This window comes from Penicillium digitatum, chromosome 6, assembly GCF_016767815.1.
Source record: "Penicillium digitatum chromosome 6, complete sequence".
Taxonomy (NCBI): domain Eukaryota; kingdom Fungi; phylum Ascomycota; class Eurotiomycetes; order Eurotiales; family Aspergillaceae; genus Penicillium; species Penicillium digitatum.
In genome coordinates, this window is record NC_089389.1 from 1464796 (window position 1) to 1485202 (window position 20407).

The 20407-nt window shown below is 49.4% G+C and overlaps 6 protein-coding genes across 6 annotated transcripts; 1 reads left to right on the top strand and 5 right to left on the bottom strand.

The window, feature by feature from the left end:
- Positions 1-434: 434 nt before the first annotated feature.
- Positions 435-2184, bottom strand: Pdw03_5544 (MRS7 family protein; the record flags this gene model as incomplete). The annotated part of the gene is made up of 3 exons (XM_014683289.2): positions 435-1493; positions 1560-2062; positions 2130-2184. 3 exons carry the CDS (start codon positions 2182-2184, stop codon positions 435-437), a joined length of 1617 nt encoding a protein of 538 aa, XP_014538775.2.
- Positions 2185-2684: 500 nt separating this feature from the next.
- Positions 2685-4264, bottom strand: Pdw03_5545 (uncharacterized protein; the record flags this gene model as incomplete). Its single annotated transcript, XM_066101087.1, has 2 exons — positions 2685-3417; positions 3471-4264. The coding sequence occupies 2 exons, from the start codon at positions 4262-4264 to the stop codon at positions 2685-2687; spliced, it is 1527 nt and encodes a 508-aa protein (XP_065958027.1).
- Positions 4265-4343: 79 nt separating this feature from the next.
- Pdw03_5546 (subunit of the multiprotein cohesin complex) lies at positions 4344-6742 on the bottom strand (the record flags this gene model as incomplete). Its single annotated transcript, XM_066101088.1, has 8 exons — positions 4344-4364; positions 4514-4747; positions 5035-5050; positions 5155-5533; positions 5609-5794; positions 5853-6314; positions 6382-6583; positions 6650-6742. 8 exons carry the CDS (start codon positions 6740-6742, stop codon positions 4344-4346), a joined length of 1593 nt encoding a protein of 530 aa, XP_065958028.1.
- Positions 6743-13088: 6346 nt separating this feature from the next.
- Positions 13089-14117, top strand: Pdw03_5547 (uncharacterized protein; the record flags this gene model as incomplete). The annotated part of the gene is made up of 1 exon (XM_014683287.1): positions 13089-14117. One exon carries the CDS (start codon positions 13089-13091, stop codon positions 14115-14117), a length of 1029 nt encoding a protein of 342 aa, XP_014538773.1.
- Positions 14118-14885: 768 nt separating this feature from the next.
- Positions 14886-18937, bottom strand: Pdw03_5548 (Cohesin complex subunit (Psm1), putative; the record flags this gene model as incomplete). Its single annotated transcript, XM_014683286.1, has 6 exons — positions 14886-14903; positions 14969-15335; positions 15388-15695; positions 15748-18703; positions 18761-18854; positions 18907-18937. 6 exons carry the CDS (start codon positions 18935-18937, stop codon positions 14886-14888), a joined length of 3774 nt encoding a protein of 1257 aa, XP_014538772.1.
- Positions 18938-19339: 402 nt separating this feature from the next.
- Pdw03_5549 (structural maintenance of chromosomes protein 1) lies at positions 19340-20197 on the bottom strand (the record flags this gene model as incomplete). The annotated part of the gene is made up of 1 exon (XM_014683285.2): positions 19340-20197. The coding sequence occupies one exon, from the start codon at positions 20195-20197 to the stop codon at positions 19340-19342; it is 858 nt and encodes a 285-aa protein (XP_014538771.2).
- Between the last annotated feature and the right edge of the window lie 210 nt (positions 20198-20407).

A 20407-nucleotide genomic window follows, 5' to 3' on the forward strand; every position in this document is an offset into this window, starting at 1 on the left:
TAAAAACAAAATTGGGGGTGGGCCTGTGTAGTAGTAGCCCGAGGTAACTTGAGAATGTCGTCGGTGACTGATGATCCTACAGCCCATCGCTCAAAGTGCTACCGGTCCTGAACGAATGAGAGGAATGCACAAGAGTTTGTTGCGTTTTGTTCACTTTGCAGTTATCCAGGATTCGAGACATGAAACAGCCACAGGGAATCAACAGAGTATAGTGTCAAACAGCCAGATCACATGGTAAAACAAGGTAGAGAGGTGGGGGTCAAAACGGTCTATCAACAGAGCGAGAATAAATAAGACAGGAGGAGAATTGAAGGGAGAGAGAACCAAGTGAGAGCCGACTAAACAACGCAACCATCCATGTGTCAAATACACCCCCCCCCCCCCCCCCCCCCCCCCCCAAAAGAAATCAGAAATCGCCAGCATGTTCATATCATCTACGAGCTTTCGCCCTTTTTCGCGTCCTTGGACTCGGTGGCCTTCTCAGCGCGCTGACCTTCCACCAAGGCCTCATTAGCCTCAGCAGACTGCCTAGCGCCGTCAGAGAGAGCCTCAACCTTAGCCTCCTCCTTCTCGTCAATGTCCTCGATATCCTTAGGCGCGGAAACACCCGTGCTCTCGTTCTCGCTGTTCTGCTCATTTTCCTCCTCAATCAGCTCCTCCTGCTCCTTGATAACCTCAAGACGCTGCTTGTTGGTGGCAGCACCCTCGGCATTGTGGACCTCGAGCTCAATTTCGTGGAACAACTCCTCGGGAATACTAGAAAGCACAGACTTGAGCGCATCGATTTGCGATGCAAACTCGGACTCCTTGCCACCCTGCGTGTACAGATAGGCGTTGCTCAAAACCAGCAGAGTTGAGGGAACGCCCTGCTTGAGACGCAGCTCGAGCCACATGCCGAGATCCTCACGCAGGCGCGCGGGGGAGACACCGTGTGTGCGAATTCCGCGCGAGGCGCTAGCCATCTGCAGCTCTGGGACGGAAAGCGAATCAACGCCCTCGTAGAAGATTGCGCGGTCATCACGCTTGATCTGGCGCATGCGGTGTCGGATGGTATACCGGAGCATAGCGTCAGTACCAAAGGAGTTCAGATTCATGTAGCGGCAAATGCCAACCAGCTGGGGTCGAGACAGGTTGTCAAGGGTGAGGTCATCCTTGAAGACCTTGCAAACCTTGATGACATCCTCTGTGGAGGGTGATTCGCCAGTAGTGCGAATCTTGCGGAAGAAATCGGTGAATTCGTCGTTTTTAACGGTGGCGGCGGTCAAGGGCAAACCGGTTTCCCGTATGGTGTTGCGCAAGAATCCAGAAACTTCTTTCCGAGTCGATCTGAGGTTCAAGGCCTTGGCATCACGGGCCTTCTGTCCTTCGTAGGTGCTAGGGAGCATGTTGGGGAAGAGCTTCAGGGCGACGGGGAGCAGGAGTTCGGCAAAGGGAACGATGAGGAACACCGAAAAAGGAACCAGTCGTCCTAGATCCTTTGTGGTACGTTGGAGCTACATTCAAACCCATGTGAGCCAAACAGTCCAAGTTGTCAAGATATTCCTGGTGGCACAGCATACCTGGCGGTGCTCTCGGCGACTGAGCTCATAACCACCGGCCATCTTCAACGCCAGTCTCGAACTAATCTTGACCTCAGTAGAAAGCAGCTTTGTTCCATCCCAGTAGTGCTGCAACTCTTTCTTAATCTTTTGTCCAAGTGTCAACTTTTTCACGGGCTTCTTCTCGGTCAACTTCTGATCACCCGGGCTCGTCGTTGCAACGACTCCAGCGGACGCTGACTTGCTCACAGCTGACTGTGTCTCAACGGGTGGGTTCTGCGCAACTGTAGATTGTGACTGCGCGGTCTGATCTTGGGAGAGCGGCTTCTTGGCTTGCTCGGCATTGAACCCGGGGGGAGGGTAGTTCTGGGAAGAGTTGTTCGATGTGGATTGTTCGGTCGCATATCCACGCTGTGGCATCAGAATGGCAATCGCGGACACTTGGGATGGCAGGTCACGACCGTTTCGTAGAAGGCTACGGGCTGCAATCGAGGCTGGGCTCAGTGCACTGGAACGACTACGGCCTGCTCAATGGGAAAATATCAGCAAATCTCCTTGCCATCCAGTTCCTTGAGGTTCTTCGACACTTACTGATCAGTGCAGACCGGAAAGCAGGTGTTCCGCGGACTAATCCGGTCGCTCTCATCGTAGCGGACATTTGCGTGAAACGTTGAGCGAAAAAGTAAGTGCTCGAAACAACGAGGAAGGGGTCGGAGGAAAAGCGATGAAATAGTTGGTCAGTCCTAATGTCCACAGAATGAACCAAAAAAAAAAAATCACGGCAACAAAGTGATGGTTAAGAAAGTTTGGAATGTCCTGGAACCGGATCCGATGAGATGTTGTGATGTACTGCCGCAGTCATCTTACACGTGATAGCCGATACCGCCTCGGGATTTTTTCGGGGTTAAACAAGTGTCCGGATTTTAGAACAGGCCGAAGGTACAAATGAATTTGATTGCAAATATAAAATTCAAACACACTCATATCAACTGAATAGCCAACTTTGTAAAACTCCATAAAGAAAAAAAAAAAAACTCGCTCAGTAATTTCAAGGTTCTTGAATCTTGACAAGAAAAAAACCAACAAAATGAGGGTAGGCAAAGACTGGCAGGACCGATGGCTATGTAATGTCATAGCCCCTAGCATTCAAATTCGCTCTCTCACAAGAGAGTCCTTGTGCGAATTTTCCTGCAGGATATCGTTGGAAGAGACCTCCGCAGTATCCAACAAGGGGATTCGATCGATGCTGGATTGCTTCTCCCCGCTGTGTGCGTCGATGGCTTCACTGAGAGGACTGGGCTCAGCGACAAGCAACGGACTAGTTGTTCCTTCGGGAGAGCTCTGCCAACGTGCAACATCTGTCTTTAGCTGCTCCAGTTCCTTTTGGAAGCGCTTTCCAAAAACGTCAATGTAATAGGTTGCTCCGTTATGGATGCTCCAGACAAACAGCGCAGACATGAACATACCGCTGGCCCATTTGGACGAAAACCAGATGGGGCAGGGAATCATTGTGGACAAAGCAAACCCATACTGGATGAACATGAAGCATGGCTCTTGCAGGGCCTCGGGTAGACTCAGCACAAATCGCCCAATCCACGTCTTGGAGTATGACTTGCGCAGCCACGTAAAGCTGGTCGGGCGACCCGCTGCAATTTTATCGCGGCGGCGCACGGTGATCAGGAAGTGATACATAAGCTGCCACACTACATAGGGGGCCGTGGACCAGAGTATCATAGCACCAAGACCATAATGCTCTGGGTCTCCGGGCTGACTGAACTTGATGTCGTAAACAGCAGGGAAGCGTTCCTTGAGTTTCTCAACCGGAGTCAGGTGTACGATGCAGTGGAAAGTTACGGGTGGCATGATGTGGATAAAGAGACTGCGGAGACAAGATGAGCGAGCGAACTTTGTTCCTTTCGATAATCGACGTACCTGACAACCTTGTCCATACTGTGGAAGACCATAGAGTTGCGCCACATGGCGATTGCAGCTGCGTTGTTTCCGAAGGTCAAGCAGAAGGTGCTGATTAGGAGCCGCTTCGAGTTAGGGAAGACCCAAATACTCAACATGCAGAGCATATTGACAAAGTAGCAGAGATCGGCCAGGAAGTAGTGGTAGCCCTTGGCATGATAAGTGAAGTAGCGGATGGGCATGAAAAATGCCAGCTGGGCGCTAAACCAGATATAAAAGTACTCCGGGCAAGCACCAATCAGGTAGCCGCTGATGAAGATATTGAGCACACCGGCAATAAAAGATATCTTCTCCCGGATGGTGACAGTCGCCGTCATATTCCACTGTTTGCCCAGGCGTTCTACACCCTGCTTCATCCGAGAACGATACTTTTCCAACTTCTCATCGGCGGTCGGCGCCCGGCGCCTCCATTCACCCACAACACGATCTTTGGCGTTCAATGAAGAAGACTTGAGCTTCTCCCGCTGTTTGCGCACTTTCTCCTTTTGTATGGCGATGGTCTGCTGCCATTTTTCCAAGCGCTGTGAGAGCTGGATGTTGTCAAGTAGGTCGAAGATAGTCAGCTTGTCCAGCGGTGGAAATGACTCCCAGTCCTCTTGATAGGAGCTGCTGTTTGAGAAGGAGCCGTTCCGCGACAGGCTTCCCTGCAATGTGGTAGCAGAGCCCGGTTCATCGTTATCGGTGAAGTCTTCCAAAGGGAAGGGCACATCGATCTCGTCCAGGCCTGGCGTGGAGACCCGCGGTTCACCTGACATGGTGGGATCAGACTTTCTTCTAGAGCCGGTGCTTTCCATCAAAAACTGTTGCTGAAAAGATAGGATCGTCGGTCCTTCCCTAGTGTTGGGATACGGTCGACTGAGGAAACGATTGAACGTTAGCATCCCCATGATTGCAAGCCCAATGAGCACAGCTTAGTAGATATGTGCCAAACAAGTGCGAGTGCTCCAAACACACAGCACTTGTTTAGACATGAGGAGTAATTAAAGAGACGAGGGCAATCTTACCTTATCAGTAGATCCCGCGTTTGTTGGACTGGGCGAGGATGGCGAACTGTGGTTGGTGGTCCACGGAGTAAACAACTCCGGACTCACTGGCGCATGACACAAAAGGCGGCGATATAGAGCTACTGCTGCTGCTTTGATGCAGTCACGAAGGTTGAGGAGAGACTCGAACAAGAGCCAGCGAGAAGGTGAGAAATTGACGTGTGCTTGTGATGTGAGTGGTGGTTGGATGGAGAGCTGTGCTAGGGGATCAGCATGCGGATCCAATAAGCGAGCTGTCCAGTCTTAGAGATATTGCCTGAGGCAGCAAACTTTGCAGATCGAGTTCTTTGCCTCGTAATTTCGCTACTTGCACTATTCTAATGTAGCGTTTATCATCTTTGGATTGTTTCGTTTATTGGTTGCATGTTCTCCCTGGCCCCTCGTGTATGTAATCGAGGCGACAAATCATTGTAAGTAAGAAAAGATATATCTGGAAAAAGCAACCACCGAAACCCCATATTCATATTCAGCCGAACGCTCACAAACTCCAGGTATTTGCTGGTGAAAACAAAAGGAGGAAGGAAACAGAAATACATCAATATCCAAACTGCGGTGCAGAGCTGGCATGTGGCCAGAAACCGGATCCTTTGTCAGATACATACGGCTGCTGGTAGTACCCAGACAGGTAACTCGGGTCTGGATGCATCGACTTTGTGACGTTCGGGGATTCGAGGGGGGGGATTACATGCACTGATGGTGCTATACCCATCGGGTAGCCAAAACTACCTGTTGGGCTGTGCGAACCACTTGACTCGCTAGTGGTGGGTGAGAGGGGCTGACAATGCGAGTGGTGTAGCTTTGAGTCTTCTTCTTCCTGGAAAGAAGCACCGGTGTTATCACCTGCGCTGTGCATATCATGTTCGACCTCGATCACGGACGCTGCTGCCGGTGCTGCGAGTGCATGGGATGATAATCCATCGCCGCCTTGGTAAACTGCTTCTGGTAAATGTGTTTGTGTTACCTGAATCAAGGTATTGGCGTCTGTGATGACCGAAATATAGATATGGTTAGTGAAACTGCTGCTGGTATCCTGTGTTGGGATAGGGTAACACATACCGATTTCACCATCTAAAAACTGTTCTTCCATGTGTCGCACAAAGTAGATCTCGTCCAGGACCTGCAGCCGGTGGGCAGGGGTAATTTGACGTCTCACATCTTGGCCAGCATCTCGTAGTTTGTCTGTTGTAACTCCGTGGCTGTCTTTTAGTTCACAGAGGATATGAACAAGAAGTTGCAGTCGGTCTGTCGCCGGTTAGTATTTACCAAAGTCTCACATCAGTTGTACTAAATTGCTACTCACCAGGTTTCAACAGATGATCGGGCTCCTTGTGTAAGACACCAGTGGGCCACCACGCAGGCTTGGTGAATTCCGGGTCAACACGCTGTGAGACACCGGCAATAACCCTTCGCCCATTGTACGGGTAATGGACCTGCTTTCTCGGCTCGACAAGCTTAATATAGGATTTTGCGATGGCACGGCAGTTTAGCTGCTGGAAGTCCTCGAATGCCTTCTCATAGTACCGTCGCAGCAGCGCCCGGTTGCCAACACGAAGAACGGTGCGTCCAGGTGGAGGTGCGGTAGGCGGCGGCGAGCTAGACTTGGGTCGAGACCTGGGAATACCGCCTGCACGCTTTGACTTTTTTCGGCTTTGCTGTGACGACCATTGGAACGGGATCATCTCGGCCTGTCTGGTCTGGCTGGTGGGGCCCCATCCCGAAGGTTGCTGCTCATCCCAAGGGGAGTGGTGTACCTGAGTTGGGTCTGCAAGGAAGCGAAGGAACGTCAGTCTTGCCGTTTTGGAACCCGAACTCGAAAAAGATCGCCTCACTTGTAAACTGCGGACTGGTCTGTAAGGCCTGTCCAGTCATTTCGATGAATCGGTCTGTAACCTCTGGGGTGAATATGGCGCCTTCACAGCCTGCAATGGAGGGTGAGGCTTGCAGTTGCCATTGACCGTTGTGGTCGAGATATATCATGGCGAAGTGTGGATGTGTATGTTCGGCGGTGTGAGGTTGTTTAGGAATGGTTGACTGTTTGCGCATTAGCAAAAGTTGGTGCTCACTGCCTTTCGTTTTGCCGTTGGAAGGTTCTGTTACCATGTTCATCGGCGGTTGCTGCGGGATGCACGAATCAGAATGCCTTCGTTCCAGTACGTCTCCGGGGAATGGATATCCACGATTCATCTCCATTTTGTGAAATAGGACAGGGTACGAAAACGGAATTTACAAGGTCGGAGCTCACTGCGCTTGTCGAACGCAGTATGTTGCAAGTAACCAATTCCAGAATATAGAATGGACCTGGTCCCCTCAAAAATGGTCGGCGCACGGTGTCAATTCATACAAGAAGAGTAAATGCAGCTGGCCGATGGATGAGAAATCCGGGACCATTTCATCACGGAAAGGGTCCAGGCGAGATAAATATACCAGAACTCGGAGTAAAAAAAAATAAAAAAAAAAAAAAAAAAACACGGGGCCATCTCTATGATCTCCCACTCCGACGCCAGACCCCGAAGATTGGCATATCTCCACCTGACACCGATGTCCCCTGAATGTGCGAATCGGTTTGGTGCTAATGCAAGGAAAAATGAATAGCTGCAAAGTCGAGCGTGTGGCAATACGAAAGCCTCCGTATCACTTCTTTCTGCGTGTCGTGATTGGATCATCCACCTCTTCCCCTTTGCAATGTGTAGTCGATGGGTCGAGTCCGGTCTGCGCATTGACGCTTGTTAGGGCTGTGATCCATGGATGAGTGGCACATAACCTTGTTCGATCCATGGTTCCGTCGGGGGATCCGAGATCGGCCCCAGCACTTTTGGGACCGTCTCTCAACTCAGGCGTTTGGAGATCAGCCACCAATCACCGATTGTTCAAACAGACAACAAAAACTAACGATTCAAATGTGTCCACAATATCTACAATCCCGTCACGTATGTTCCGCTATCTGCCTTCCTTGCAAGGTATCTGTAGCACGCCGGTATGTCCCAGGATTATATTTCCCGCTCCAATACACCAAAGTTTACCCTCGAAGTTGCTAATCTATCAAGAAATGGTAGACATGATAGGGAATTGCAGGCTGGACTTATTTGCGCGACGGCCCAATTAGCCCAAGGTGGACACAATTATCTATCCAATCGTGTTACCCGATCGGCGATCCCTTGGCCACATTGGCCACAACAGGTGAAGAAGAAGAAGAAGAAGAAAAAGAAGAAGAAGAAGAGCGGTCATCATCAACGCCTCTGAGATCATCACCTGCAAGCTAAGAGAGGCTAATGGACCAACTGACTATTATAGGTGAATCTCTCCAACTTCTATGGATCTACTCCGTATGGATACTTACTTGCATTGCCAGTGCGTCAGCCTAGTGGGCTTTTTTTTTTGATCTAAATCGTACTCGCAGCTACGCCCACAGCTCAATGGGTTTCTAGATTTTTTTGGGGGTGTATTCTTTAGACTGGACCTAATGTCAGGCTTCCAGTCACCGCGGTGTACGGAGCACCGAGTATTCAAACGTATATCTCCACCGTGCGCTTGGTCCAAGTACTATTGTCCGTGCGGCCTTTTTCCAACCTAATCTGAAACGAGGGTCTGAAGACTTGGGGATAAATCCTTCTCGTCTATGTTGGAAAGCTGAGGCCCTCGGAGGCCAAAGCCGTCGACGCGACCATCGAATCTTGAGCTTATTTTGCAGTTCGCGGAAGTTGGTTTGTGCTTCCGGATGTGCGGATAACGACCCCGAGAAAAACTTCTTTGTTACTTTTTTTGGCCTCTTGGTTTTGCTTGTGGTCGCTTCCTTTCTTTTTTTTTTCTTTACTTTTTTTTCTTTTCTCTTTTCAGCATGATGTAATTGCACCCCAGCTCAAGGTACCTTGTATCGAATCGCCACCAGCATGGATTGTTCAAGCCGGTGATTCCAAATTCTGCTGGCCTGCGGCATCGTGCATAAGCGGACGTGGCAACCCGGAGCTAGAGTCGAAACAATATCCGAACGCGAAGGAGACTTGTTTTTTTTTTTTTTCATCCCAAGGAGGAGAAGCTCTAAGGCTAATTGGTTTGAGCTACCATTGGGATCGGTTCCCTGCTCCCGGATCGACAGTGTCTACTGGGAGCGGGGATCGCGGATGGCAGACCAAGAAGCCGATCACTACGGATTTGATGCACGCCTTCATTCTATGGCCTTTTACGGAGCTGGACTTGTTTCTTTTTTGGGGCCTGGGTGATATTCGGCATAATTAACAATTGAAACTGGTTTTGATTAGCTAGCGCCACCAGGATCTCGGCTGGTGGCGGCAGCGGACTGTAGCTGTAGCAAGGCCCAATGTCAATATGAAGTACTGTTATGTACAGAGTAGAGTGTTGCTATTCTTTCCCTCCACCGTCTCTTTGGTCTTTTTCTTTTCTGTTGACACTTTTTAGGGAGCTGGTGATATTTCGATCTGGACTTAACCCACTCACACATCCGGAAAATGGAACCGTATCACTTTATCTGATGCTATTTGATGAGCATGCGGGCCACATATCCCATCCCGTACGACATTAACGGTACTGGCAGTTTCACCTTATATTGCGGGTTTCGAAGTTTTCGATCATACGAAAGTCAGCTCTTGGCTACATTTGAAGATCAGGCCCTAAAAATGGTTGGTCTTGTATACTTCTTACCGATATTCCCAATTTCTTTTGACCGATGTATCTTATGGATCGGAATTTGAATTAGATCGGATAGACCGTGGCCGTGTGCCAGGCAGAACCCTATTATCATCGACAAGAACAGGAAAAGAATGCAAAAAAAAGAAACCCCCCCCCAAAAAAGCAATATGAATTCCACGCAATCAATACAACAGGGCTACTCCGTACTTAGATTGCACCTAGACACTAAGCAGCAAAGAAAAAGAAAAAAAGAAAAAAAGAAGAAAAAAGTACTCCGTACGTTACTATCCCCTGAGCCGCATTGGCCTCAAACTCTGTCAAACCCAAGGGTGCACTTCCACATGAGAACCGTCCACAAAGCCCCCTTAGCAAGTGGCGTGGGAAAGACATGCGTCCCTTGCGCATATTTGCGGGCTGCACCACCTCAGAGATGGAATAAATAACAATGGAATACATGCTCCGTACAGAGTACAACATAATTCCTGTCCATTCCTGTCAATTCTATCAATATACTCGTTAAATTCTACATCTTGGGGAGACTATGTCCCCTTATCACTCTCCGCCTGAGCAGACCATCATCTGCCCGTGGACGTCAGCTGCGCCTATATGTTGCATGTGCTGCTCCCGTTGCACAACACTAGGATAGATTCAAGATTTGAGAGCTGGCTCGCTTGAGATTTACCCTCGGTAACAGAACATCCAGTGTTCCTGCTGTACATAATAGACTTGCTTTTGCGCGATGTTGTTGAGCATAGAGGAATATGTGCGTCCCGGCAAGCGGTGTTCCCAGGACTCCCGCCTTTTGACATTCCGTTACCATTGCTAGTTGGGTGCAGATGGCTAAGCCCTAATACCAGGATACTGATGCAGGAAGCCTGCATTATTGGAACTTTGGCCTCGGGTTCTCTCCATTGTGTCCTGGGATGAGGGGAGGAGTGGTGGGGAGTTGACGCTGGACATGATTTGCCGGCGTTGGGGTCAGAGTCCTGAGGTGGGGGGGGGTAACTATGCCCAAGTAGTAGACTGCACCTGATGACTCTGTTGTTCTTCTCACCGTACTTGGCGTCGGGTTGCCGGAACGAAAATTAGAGCCATTGGCCAAGGGCTCGGTCGAAGCTTGGATTCATTCTGAGTGTGACTCCGTTCCTCTCTTCTTGCTCATTCATTGTCCTTGTACTCCGCACGGTACGAGCGCCATCTTAAACATCGCCACCTTGGGGGTTGGCAAGGGAGAGAGTCTAGAACCAAGTCGACCCCGGATTACAGACAAGGGGCTGTCTGTCCAGATGCAACCGAAAATAGAGAGAGTCGGGGCCAAGCACACTGACCAGTCAAGGTACCCCTGAATGTATAGAAAAAAAAAAGACTACAGTGCATTGTCAGTCAATTAGACCGAGAATGGAGAGCGGATGTCTTTCCAACTCACTTGACCGATAAGGCTCGAGTTCAGGCACTTCGATCGCGACCGATCTGTCAATCGTGACATGGTCTTATAGGATAGGCTGGCCGTTCTTCAACCCATACTTGAACAACCCACCATCCCACGTAATGTCAGTGATAGTCCCACTCCTGATGGCTAGAAGTCATTGCACAACAGGCGATGGAGTAGCGAAATTCGGAACCTATGAGGAGTTCTGAGAGTGCTGGATCAACTAGACTCCAGCCCAAGCTCTCATCTTGGTAGCTGTACCATTAAAAACTCACCCTACATTCCGAGCCAACCTAGTCTTCCGACGGAGGCAGATTGGATCTTGTCTCCATCTTGGTCACTAGTCAGTACCACCGCAACTACGGAATTCCCCCCCCAGCACGGGACCTTGATTCCGAGTATGTTCTTATCTGGACGAACGGGTTGCGATGGTCCACAGTAGTCCGTGTCCTTCGCACTGATACCGTATCTTGATCGGGTCCAAGCTGTTGGTCCGATTTGGGTGTGTGGATTCCAGAGCGATAAGGGTGAATCCGTCACCATGCCAGAGAACTCCCACCTAGCGCCTGATTGCTCGCTCCATCGATAGTCACTTGGTCAATTAGTCGCTCTCTCCTTGATCCGCAGAGTACAGACAGTTTGGTGAAGTAGTTTTGAACAAGTCGGTTTGTTTCCGATACCTCAAGGCATTACTATGTCTTTGTGAGCTTTCCAGGCAAGAAGTCGTCACAAAGATTTCATCCCGTTGAGATCTTCATCTTGGGCATTTAGGATCTTCGTTTCTATCCATTGGTTTCTACTCTCTCGCTTTCAGCGGTAAAGCTAAACTCATAGGTTCCTACCCCCTTTCCCTCCACCGTTCGATCCTCAAGTTTGCAGCAGGTCCCCCCAACAAACCAAAAAGTTGTCATACCATCTGGGGCTTGAACTTCATGCATGAACCCTATTTGTGTGATTACGAAAGTGCCATCTGAAACTCATTACCAACGAGACATGTTTGAAAACGAGGCAGCCCCTGTTTGACGAGGTTGGAGCTAGCTATTTTGGACGACCTTCGACGTACAGGGGTTAGACGTCGTCTCCACACTTGAGAACACCCCCTTAGTTCCAACTGAACGGATTGTTCTATCCTTGAGCCCAAGCCATGATTTGATAGTCCTTTCGCGGCCAAAAGTTAGGGCTAGAGCTAGCAATGGACCTTGGTACCTGAAAGGACATCTGGAGCTTGATAGTTTGATAGCATTCATTCAAAGTAGAGTTAACTACTCCACCTACATTCCAGAATGGGATCTTAGTCCAGGTGATTTATTTAATAGAAGCTTAGGTGAAAGATTTCCTGTCAGCGAAAGAGATAGATGATGCAGCCCTGTTCTGCATCGGGATAGGTTTTTCCCTATAGCTAGTTTCTCAAGTATGAACTTCTCTTCCTTAAGACAGGTCGGCTCTTGTCTTGGAGAAGAATTGTCTCAATCCCCCGTGACAATGACTTCTAGCACTCTCATTTCCATTTATCGAATTGAAGAACCAATCTAATTCGCAGTATGATTCAAATTCAGGCTGCTGCTCTGGCTGTGCTTTTCACTGGCCAAGTCCTTTCCGGGCCATGAATCCCGAAAAGCCTATCAGATCTGTAGCCATATGTTGTAGTCTCGGGATGTTCTTCGAGTCTCTAGAATTCAAATATACTACCGCAAGAGAAGGTAAATTCGTTCAGGGTGGCACTCCCGGCTTCTATCATATTCCTGTACCCTTTCCATTTTGCCTATTATGTCACGATACTATAGATCGAATTCGATTTTTCCTTTTTTTTTTTTCTTGGCCCGTACTTTTGGGTCAGTTTGTGCATCTATAGAGGTGGGTCTAGGGCCAGAAGCACTCTAGGATTAACCAAATATGAAATTTTGACATTTTCCGTACTTGAAATTAGCACAAAATTCGGACTATGCACAGAATCTATTTCCTAATTTGTTTCTGTCCCAGCAGTACTACAGGCAGACTTGCAGATCCAAATTTTCAAGCCAGAGATGTCGACTTTGACAGGCAAAGAGCCTAGCACTAACACTATCTTTACATACAAAGATCAGATCATGTCGATTCTTCACTTTGCTCGCACTTTCACGTTACTTAAAAGTGCACTTGGTAGAAAACTCCGTATGAATCTAGATTTGGAGATGCCAGTAACGGGTGACCTACGGGGGATCAATATTTGTCTCAGTGATATCGGTATTGTCTAGAAAGCTGGCACTATCCAAGGCACTATCCAAGGCACTATCCAAGGCACTAGGTAGAAGCCTTCTACAAGTACAAAGGTTGGCTTCATCTTCATGTTACGTGAGGTTTCGTGATCTCGTTTGTGGTCTCGAGACTTCAACCCTTTGCGCCTCGCGACTTCTTTCCTCTTCTACACCTCCACTGATCAATTCCATCGTACCACCAAGAGTTCTCAACTTCAACTTCGCTATCATGGAGGCAACCACAAACTATCTCTCACTTCCCGCTATTGCGGAGTTCATTAACGCGTACGAGGAGAAGCCAACTGCAGAGAATGTCAAGATCATGGTGAGCGGTCTCCTCACTTACGCCTTCGATTCAAATGATGGCTGGGTTCTCAAGTGGCAAGAGGACGAGGATAACAACCACTCAAACTGCTTCATAGTGAAAGCTATTGGCGATGAAAGATCTCTGCAAGCCATTGTGAAGGTTATTCTCGACACGTCTGGTTCAATCAAGGAAAACTGGGATCAATCAGTTCCCCGTTTGATCGATGCCCCGCTTCCAAACGAACGATGCTGGGCTATTGTCTTTCGGGGTCTCAAAGTCCGCCTGTACGAGTACCACCGCGACCAAGAGCCAGATGAACGTCTGGTTCCCTGCGACTTCAAGATCAAAGACAAGATAAAGCATGCTGTCCACATTCGCAAAAATGCTGACGCAGTCAACAACGTTCTCATCAGTATCCCTAACCGGGTCCCCGAGCCACTTGAGGAGGGCGAGCATGGTAGCCCGACCCTGATTGACTCTGCCACCGATACGACCAATGGGTCTAAGGTTTCCCTTGATGTTACTCTTGAGACAGCCCCTGTCTCTGGCGCGTACCCCGAGTTGCCCTCCGCGGACCCTTCCACTGAGGCCAGCGAGGAGAAGACACCTACTGAAGCCGACCTTGTCACTGCGCACGAGGCCGCTGCCCAGATAAAGACAGCACCTCACGTCGATACTGCTACCTTCCAGAGCAAGAATATGACTGTAGCCACTGGAGCCCAGGCCAAGATTACTCCCCAGTCCAAGGCTGCTCGTCTAGCAAAGGCTGCTACTGGTATTAAGGGTACTACTCAGACTAAGTCTCTCACTCAGGTGAAGCCTACTGCCGGGGTCAAGAACGCCACCCAGGCCAAGACTAATCCCCAAGCCAAGGCTGCCCTTCTAGCCAAGGGAATTTCCGGGCTCAAGCTCACTCCCAAGAACACGCCTGCGATGGAGAATGAGTACTGAGTTATTTGGCCAAAACAGCCACAGATTAGTAAGTATCTGGCCTCTATAAGTACCCATGTGCCTGTCACTAATGGTGGTTATCTCGAATAGATCGCAAGTCTCTGATGGATGACGGTTCTGGTTCACGGTTCACGGTTCACAGTTTTCGGTTCTCGACATTTCACTTGTTTCTTCTTTTGAGACTTCGACTTGTCTCGTCCCACACCGGTACTTTCAACAAGTGCCAACCCTTCTGCATGAGGAAAAGTCGACTTCTTGACCCTTTTTTTTTTAATAAAACGTGCAAACATTTAAAAACGAACATGAGGCCGACTGATTCGGGGGTTTACAGGTGGACGGTTCTTTGGGACTTTATCTTTTCGCGAGGCGTTGGTATGTTTTATCTTTTGTCATCAGGTGGCGAGGGGGGGTTTCAACAGGGCGGCCTCAACATCTAGAGAGATGAACCGAACTGAATCTATTCATATCTACTTTCGGGAGATTCTCCAAGAACCCTTGGCCAAAATCTGTAGAAGCATCAGCTGTCGGCTTGTGAGCTGTTTGGAAACGGAGATTTTTAGGGCTATCTGTAGGTACAAGGTGTGAGAAGGGTTGGAACATTTTGAAACCCACAGTACATGAACTGGTATCAATTAATAGCCTTGTTGATGGAAAAAAATTGCCCAGAAAAAAAAACACTGGGTAGTTTCAATAATCTACAAAGATGAAGAAATAGGAAGCTAAAGCAAAGGGTTATCACAAAATCCGCACAAATCCCACCTGGACGATTTAGGTGTACTTCCGAAGCTGTGAATGATCGTTGTCAGCACTATTCCATATCGACGTAAACGAGACAATTGTTCAAAACTCACATCAAGCGTCAAGGATTTGCTGCTGTTCTCGACCTGGTCCCTGTAGATACCAACCAGAGCCTCACTGTTCTGGAATAGTCCGGTCTTCAAACTGATCACGATGAACTGCATACCAGGCGCGGCGTGATCGTGGATATAGTTGGCAATACGGGCGACGTTGGTGTTGTCCAGGGCTGCATCAACCTCATCCAGCACAAAGAATGGAGATGGTTGGTACGAGTGGATAGCGAACAGCAAAGCGAGTGCGGCCATGGTCTTCTCGCCACCGGAAAGATGCTCCATGTCTCGGAAACGCTTGAGAGGAGGCATGGCGTGGTATTTGATGCCGTCCAAGTAGGGCTCGTCCGAGTCCTCGATATCGAGGTAGCTTTTAAAAATGTTAGTGAAGCTCAAAATCGGAAGTTTAGGAAGAAACCTACGCTTGACCACCCAGGGGGTAATTGGCGCTGCGCGTGAGTTCACGGTATATTGGCCCGATCTGCTCAGATATGTGCGTGAATGCCTTGTTGAAGAGATCGGATCGCGTCTTCATCACGGACTCAAATTCTTCCTTGGCCTTTCGGGCCGACTTCCGGGCATCCTCGAAGTCCTTTTCGGTGCTGCGAAGTTTGTTCTCAACACTCTCCAGGCGCTCCATGGCACGAGCATTCGGTGCCATCTTGTCGAGGTCACTGTTGAGAACACGGACTTTCTCCAGCAGTTCATCCTCGAGCTTGTCATCGGCCTCCTGTAATTGACTTAGTACGTGGTAACATAATGCGATACGAGCAAACACCAACCTCTTTCAGGGTCTCTCCTAGAGAATCGAAGTCGATCTCAATACCGTAATCGTGCACCGGAGGAGCCTCATCCAAACCATCCCCGTCATCCACCTCCATGGCATCCGGGTCTGCTGCTTGAACAAGGTCGTCAATGGGAAGCTTGTCAAGGGAATTAGAAGACTCGGCCAGAGGAATGTCAATGTCTTCAAGCTTGCAGCGGCGCAAAAGAGCGTATCGGCTGGAAGAGTTTCTTTGGATCTCTGATTCAAGAGCATTGACATTCTTAAGCGCTGCTTCCACGTGCTTGCTACGCCTCTGGAGTTCACGGCGCTGCTCTGCCAAGTTTTCTGCTGACTGGCCATAGATTTCCTTCTGCTTCTCGAGAGCCTCTCGGAGGAGCTCAAGTTCCGCTTCGAACTCATCGAGCTGGTTGCGGATTTCTTCTTGCTGACTTTGCAACTCTTCAATCAGGCTCTGGTCGCGCTCGTATTGCGCCTTGAGGCCGTTGATTCGGTCCTCGGTTGCTTGGATACGCTGCTTTTCAAAGCTAAGCTGATTCTCGATTCGGCTCTTTTGAGTGGTAAACTCAAGCTTCCTTTGCGCAGCCTCTTCCTGCATAGAGCCCTGCTGAGCCTCGTATTCTCGGATGTCATCATACCCTAAGCGCTTGCAGAACTTGCGGTAGATATCATCCTCAACCGTGCTGACCGAAGCTTGTGAGATTTCGATTGTCTCGTCTAGCTCGTCAAGGTTTTCCTTACGCTCGGTGTATTTCGGTCGCAGTTCCTCCATCTGGCGCTTAACGAAATCCAGCTCGCTACGTTTACTCCCAAGGTTCCTCTCAAGGGCCTTCAATTCATCACGGGAGTAGGTAAGGCGCTGCTCGAGACCGACGAGCTCGCCTTGCAGGGTCTCTTCTTCGGAGCCTCGGCGGTGACTCTTGGGGAGGTTGGTGAGATCGCTCATGAGCTTTTCTTTTAATTTATACAGGTTCTCGACCTCGGAATCTTCCCAGCGCTTAGAGTTTTGTTGAGGACCACGTCCACCAGTCATGAGACCACCCTTGTGAATGACAGTTCCATCAAGGGTAACAGCCTTCGCGTCCACGTTTCGCTCGTAGCAAAGATACTTAGCCGTGGTCAAATCATCACAAACGATAGAGTTTCCGCACGCGTAGCTGATTGCTCGCGCAACCGAATCATCATAGTCAACAGTCTCAATGGCAGGGCGCATGCCCCGATGCATGCCTTTCAGGTTCGAGTTGAACGCCTTGACTTGGATGGTTTCCAGCGGAATGAACGTAGCCTGACCTGCTCGTTGGTCGCGTAGGTGTTGGATGCACTCCTTTGCGGTCTTCTCGTTGTCCACAACAATGGCATCGAAGTGTCGACCAAGTACGGTGCTGACTGCGTCAGAGTATTTCTTCTGCTTGGGACGACAGAGATCACTGACACGGCCTTTGACACCAGGGAAGATGCGCTTCAAGGCTGAGATTAACTCCTTGGCCCGAAGTTCGCGTTCGGTCTGCTTCTTGCCATCGTCGGCCTCGAGAAGTTTCCTCAACACGACTTGAAGCTTTTCCTCTAGCTCGGTTCGCATTTGCGAGACTTTCAAGCGCTCCGAAGTCAATGCGTTCAGTTCCTTCTTCTTACGGTCGATTTCGTTGGAGGTGGACTTGACAACGTCATTGAGGGACAACTTGCGTTCGTTCATATTCTGGACATCAGATTCAACGGATTTCAGTTGCCATTCGGTATTTTCAAACTTGCCCTTCAAGCTGTTGACCGCTTCAGCTTCGGTCTTTCTCTGCCGGCGTAGATTGTCGAGGTTTAATGAATCCGCCGATGAACGTCGATTAACTTCTTCTCTGAGCTTGTGGTATTCCTGCTGATCAGCTTCGCTCAGCTGGCCACCCTTCTTGCTCATCGTCTTCTGCCATTCGACTTCCCACTGAGCCTGGGCTTTCTCGACAAGCCTGAGATCCTTTTCTAGTTGCTTGCCATTGCTGGATTGTGATGCGCGCTCCTTTTCGATCTCGGCAATTTTTGAAGAGAATCTGTCAACCTTCTTCTGGGTAATGTCGATCTTCTCGTCCACAGGTACCAGAGAGTTGTTAAGTTCTTCAATCTCTCTCTCCTTTTTCGTGATGTTTTTCTCGGCCTTGCCAACATCTCTGCCGACTCGAGCGTGGTCTTTCTTGGCGTCCTCGACGTTCTTCTCATATCTCTCAACGCCACGACGGTACTCCTTGAGCTCATCTTGGTATTTCTGGATATCTGCACTGGAGTCGTCGATCAGCCGCTGGAAGTGAAAGAGCTTCCACAGGATATGAGTGATAATGGCCTGGTCGCGTTCCTCGGCCTTTTTCGCATAGTTCTCAGCCTCTCGCTTCTGTTCCTGGTATTGCTTGACTTCGGAATTGATGCCTCGTCGGCGGTTGAGCTGAACGGTTTGCTGTTCCGCGGCCTCTTCCGCCTCCGCTTTGAACTTTTCATAGTCGGCCTTGTGCTCCAGACTGCCAGAGATCTGCTCAATCAAGCGAGTAAGATCTTTGGGCGACTGGGATGCGATCGCCTCGACATCACCCTGAAACACCAGGAAATTTCGCGCCTTGATCAAGATGTTCTCCTCTTCTAGAGCCTCGTTGTATTGGTGGGCGGACACGATTCGGTTGTTGATGCGGTATTCGCTAACACCCTGGCTAGTGATAGATCGGCGCCATTGCTGCTCCTCGCCCGCATCATCCTCATAGACTGCCATCACCCAAGCGGACTTCGGGTCGTTTCCACCGGCATCTTGGGAGGCATCCATGGTCTCCGGCTCCTCCTCTTGCTCCCCATCCTGCTCATCAACAGCAGTCTCGCCATCCACTTTAGATGTACGCAAAACACGCCCACGGTACACAAGATCACGGAGATTGGTCGATCGTAGGTGAGAAGACTTGATTCCTAGAACAAACGATATGGCATCCATCCTAATGCGAATTAGTGTAAGGTTCTTTTGACTTTGACTATGACTAGGAGGCACTCACGAGTTTGACTTGCCAGACCCGTTCGGGCCAATGATCGACGTGAAATACGCATCTCCAAATAGGAGGACATGATGTCCCTTGTAGGACTTGAAGTCTAGCGACAAAAGTTAGTTGCTGGCTCCGGCGTGTTTTCTGATCGCACATACTGAAAAGCTCCAAACGAATGAGTTTTCCCATCTTGCCAGCGGCTTCCCTGAGGGAACAACGCGCCGAGGAAGTCAAGAGCCCTGTTATTAAAGTAACAGATTGAGTTGTGGGACAGATGTGGGAGGGGCGCGATGACGGGTGAACCGCGTCCACCCAAGACGCGCGCCGGGGCCATCACGTGGCTCCCCAAATTTAGTGATGCATGAAGGCCCTCTGAAGTAACATACTATGTATTCTGACAGGCAGCGAAACCCTCGCATTGTATGTTGTAGTTTGTTGTGATTCTTTATTTAAAATGACGCCCATGGCTGGTATTGGTATTACAAGTGCTGTATCGCTATCTGAGAAAAAAAGTCAAAATGATGTACAAAACTGAACCTGTTGCGACACGACGCGAAAAGACCTCAGTGATACTTGAACAATGATCATCAACTAATCTCTGAATGGCAGCTTCACATTCACCATACGCCCAAAGTGCAGGAGATCATCCGAGATGTATCCATTGGAGTCCAGTCGGAAATGGGTTCTGTGACCCGCCAACTGCACAATGATGAAGTCCTCGTTGGTGAAAATTTGCCGCATGCTCTGGAAAATCCGGCGAGGCATGGATTTCAGTACTCTGACGAAGGTTGGCTCGGGTTCCAATTCACGGCCGAGTTTGGTACTATCCTCGTAACGCTTCATGGTTTCCGGAGAGACCGAGAGTCTGCGCTTGAAAGAAAGATCACCCGGCGCCACTTCGACCTGGTAAGGCTTCTTGAAAGGGACCATGCTTCGGACACTGAAGAGGACGCGCATACGACCGTCGGAGTTGACCGCTCTAATGTTTTTGACTAGAGAGCCGGTTCGGGAGATGAACAATGTGCCTCCAACGCTCATCATGACACAGATTCCACCAAATAGGGATTTCTGCCACATTGGAAGAGGAACCAGAGGATTCACGAGAACCGCGTTCGAGTTGTAGATGGAATAGGCAAAGCAAAACGCGGACAGACCATATGCAGTTAAGACATATGGACGATGAAAAGGAGCCTTGAACAAAAGCACCTGTCCGGCTTTTAATACCTTCGTTTGCAGCTTCGCAAGGGCACGGGGGTTTTTGTTTCCATAAGGGCTTGCGGCCTGCCACGCGGAATCGACAGTTCTGGCCACACCCTTGGCCTTGTAATGAGGTGCAGTGGAATTGAAGTATCGCAAGGGTGATGTCGATTTCATCTGAAAGCCAGGTCGCGTTGGACTTTGTAGGCATTGGCGCCGGAATATTGAGAAGGTGGGTGATCTGACGGGCATGATTGCGCTTGAGTCTATCAATTCTCAAGTTAGTAAAGTGATCAAGGCCATGACACGCAGCCAAATGAGACCCATGAATCCGGAGGGAAAATGGCAAAGCATCAACGACTGCATGGCTTCGCTCGGTAACTTACTAGGGCAAAAATCAATTGACCGTCGTTCTGATCGGAAATCGCCGATGATGGCCAATACAGTAGGCGGCAGAAAAAT